The sequence below is a fragment of the Etheostoma spectabile genome, chromosome 5 (genome assembly GCF_008692095.1).
Source record: "Etheostoma spectabile isolate EspeVRDwgs_2016 chromosome 5, UIUC_Espe_1.0, whole genome shotgun sequence".
Taxonomy (NCBI): Eukaryota; Metazoa; Chordata; class Actinopteri; order Perciformes; family Percidae; genus Etheostoma; species Etheostoma spectabile.
Window position 1 is genome coordinate 38,470,753 of NC_045737.1, and position 1,835 is coordinate 38,472,587.

At 48.0% G+C, this 1,835-nt stretch overlaps 1 protein-coding gene across 1 annotated transcript in view; it reads left to right on the plus strand.

Moving 5' to 3' along the window:
• The first annotated feature begins 592 nt into the window (after window positions 1-592).
• zgc:66455 (uncharacterized) overlaps window positions 593-1,835 on the plus strand; it is a 16,095-nt gene continuing 14,852 nt past the window's right edge. Inside the window, exons 1-2 of the mRNA XM_032516526.1 lie at window positions 593-596; window positions 876-1,067. Coding sequence (XP_032372417.1) covers window positions 593-596; window positions 876-1,067 — 196 coding nt within the window. The remainder of the gene's footprint in view (window positions 597-875; window positions 1,068-1,835) is intronic.

A 1,835-nucleotide genomic window follows, 5' to 3' on the forward strand; every position in this document is an offset into this window, starting at 1 on the left:
TCTTGCAAAAACAAGACGTAAAGTGTTGGATTTTCATGATTCTTGGTGGAGAAACTCAGTTTTACAGATGGTAAATGACAGATACATGTATTTTAAAGTAGAATTTACCTGAAAAACAGACTAAAGAGGCTAAATATACAGTGTAAATTAAATTAAATGTGAAGTGCAACAGGGACCTCCGGTGGACAGCTGGCACGCTGACGTGACATCCAGAAAAAAAAGCAACTAAAATATTTAAATTTAATTTTTATTTAATATTTTGACCCAGAAATTTTCCATAGCGCGGGGATCGCTAGTGGAAGAGATTCACCTGCTTCCCCAGGCCACGCAGACCACCCCGTAGGGTTTCCTTCCAGTCTCGCCCATTGCTAAGAAACCTAACAATAGGTATCCCACGAGAAAGGCCTTACCGTTACACTGAAATGTAGATACACGCGTTTCCCCCCCCCGAACCGAGAATTAGCCCGCACGCTCTGAAAGCCTCAAACTGTTCTTTTGTGAGACATTTTACCACCACCAGCCCTCAATTGTTCTCTGTTTGTTTTGAAAATAAGTCTTTAAATGATTCTGTGGATGAACAGCTGACTAGACGATGTGTACATCACTCCCAGCCCAGCTTCCGTTAGGTTGTCCGTTCAGACTCTGCTGCTCGCTCTCGCTGTGGAGCCAGCTGAAAAACAACACCAGCTGATTTGAGGTTGACTTATGATTTTTCTGGAAGTGTCACGTCAGCATCCCAGCTGTCCACCAGAGGTCCTGTTGCACTTCACATTTAATTTCTATCACACTGTGCATTTAGTCTCTTGATGAACCGCCCCCCAAGGCGTTTTATGTTTTTATTTGTTTTGTTTTTTTGTGTTAACGTTATTGTTTAGTATCTTATGCCCCGGGCACTTCGGTCCAGCCCTTCCGCGCGCCCTTGCACCCCCCCGCATGTCTCTATGTGGCTTCTTTCCTGCCTCCCGGGGGGGGCGGCTCGCCCTCCGTTTTGACGCAGTCCTCACTACCCCCGCCCCCCGTCCGCACCAGCTGGTGCCCCACCACACTGGGTGTGGCAACCCCCCGTCGTAGGCAGTGAGTCATTCTTTCCTGCCCCCCCCGCCCAACTCTTTTCGATGTCGTTGACCTTTTCTTTCAGCTCTATGTAGCCCCCGACGGAGGACTCCAGTTGCTTAACCCTCTCAGAATCAAAATTTAACTTTTCACTATTCTATATGTCTTTTCCTTACACATGCCAATGTTGCCCGCTGTTTTTTCCCCATCTGCAGCCCTCATCCATTTATTAACACTCGTCCTTTACTTGAGTCATATTTCCGGCGGGAGCTGGCTCGCGTGTGACCTGCACCTATTTTGGCTGGTGGCCACAGTCGCCCTATTCCCCACCCTATCTAGTAGGACCCTTGCGGTGATTTAGTTTTGTCCCCCCCTCAGAACACAGCCGTGGTCGCCTGTTTGATCACACTTCTCCCTTTCATTACCGGGCCATTTTGAGTCCAATTTTAGTCTATTTTCTGGCCGTTTTTCCAGACGTCAATTGCTTTCCCTGTCCTTCCATTGGCCCCACGCGGATTACGTCCCCCAACCGCAGGCCTCATTGACCACACCCACACCACCCGTTATCGGGTCTGTTTTGCCCTACCACTCGCTCTTCAGAGTTTTGGGGAGGAGGTCGTTAGCACAACTACGCCAACAACAAACTCTTAGATTAAAGCCTTTACCCGCTGTGGGGATTTTCTTTTATTTTTCATCGACAGCGAGATGACAATGTATGTTAACCCACTTACTTTACTTTGGTCCTTTCTCCGGCGAGTGTTTCCTGTAGACCGGCAACTTTT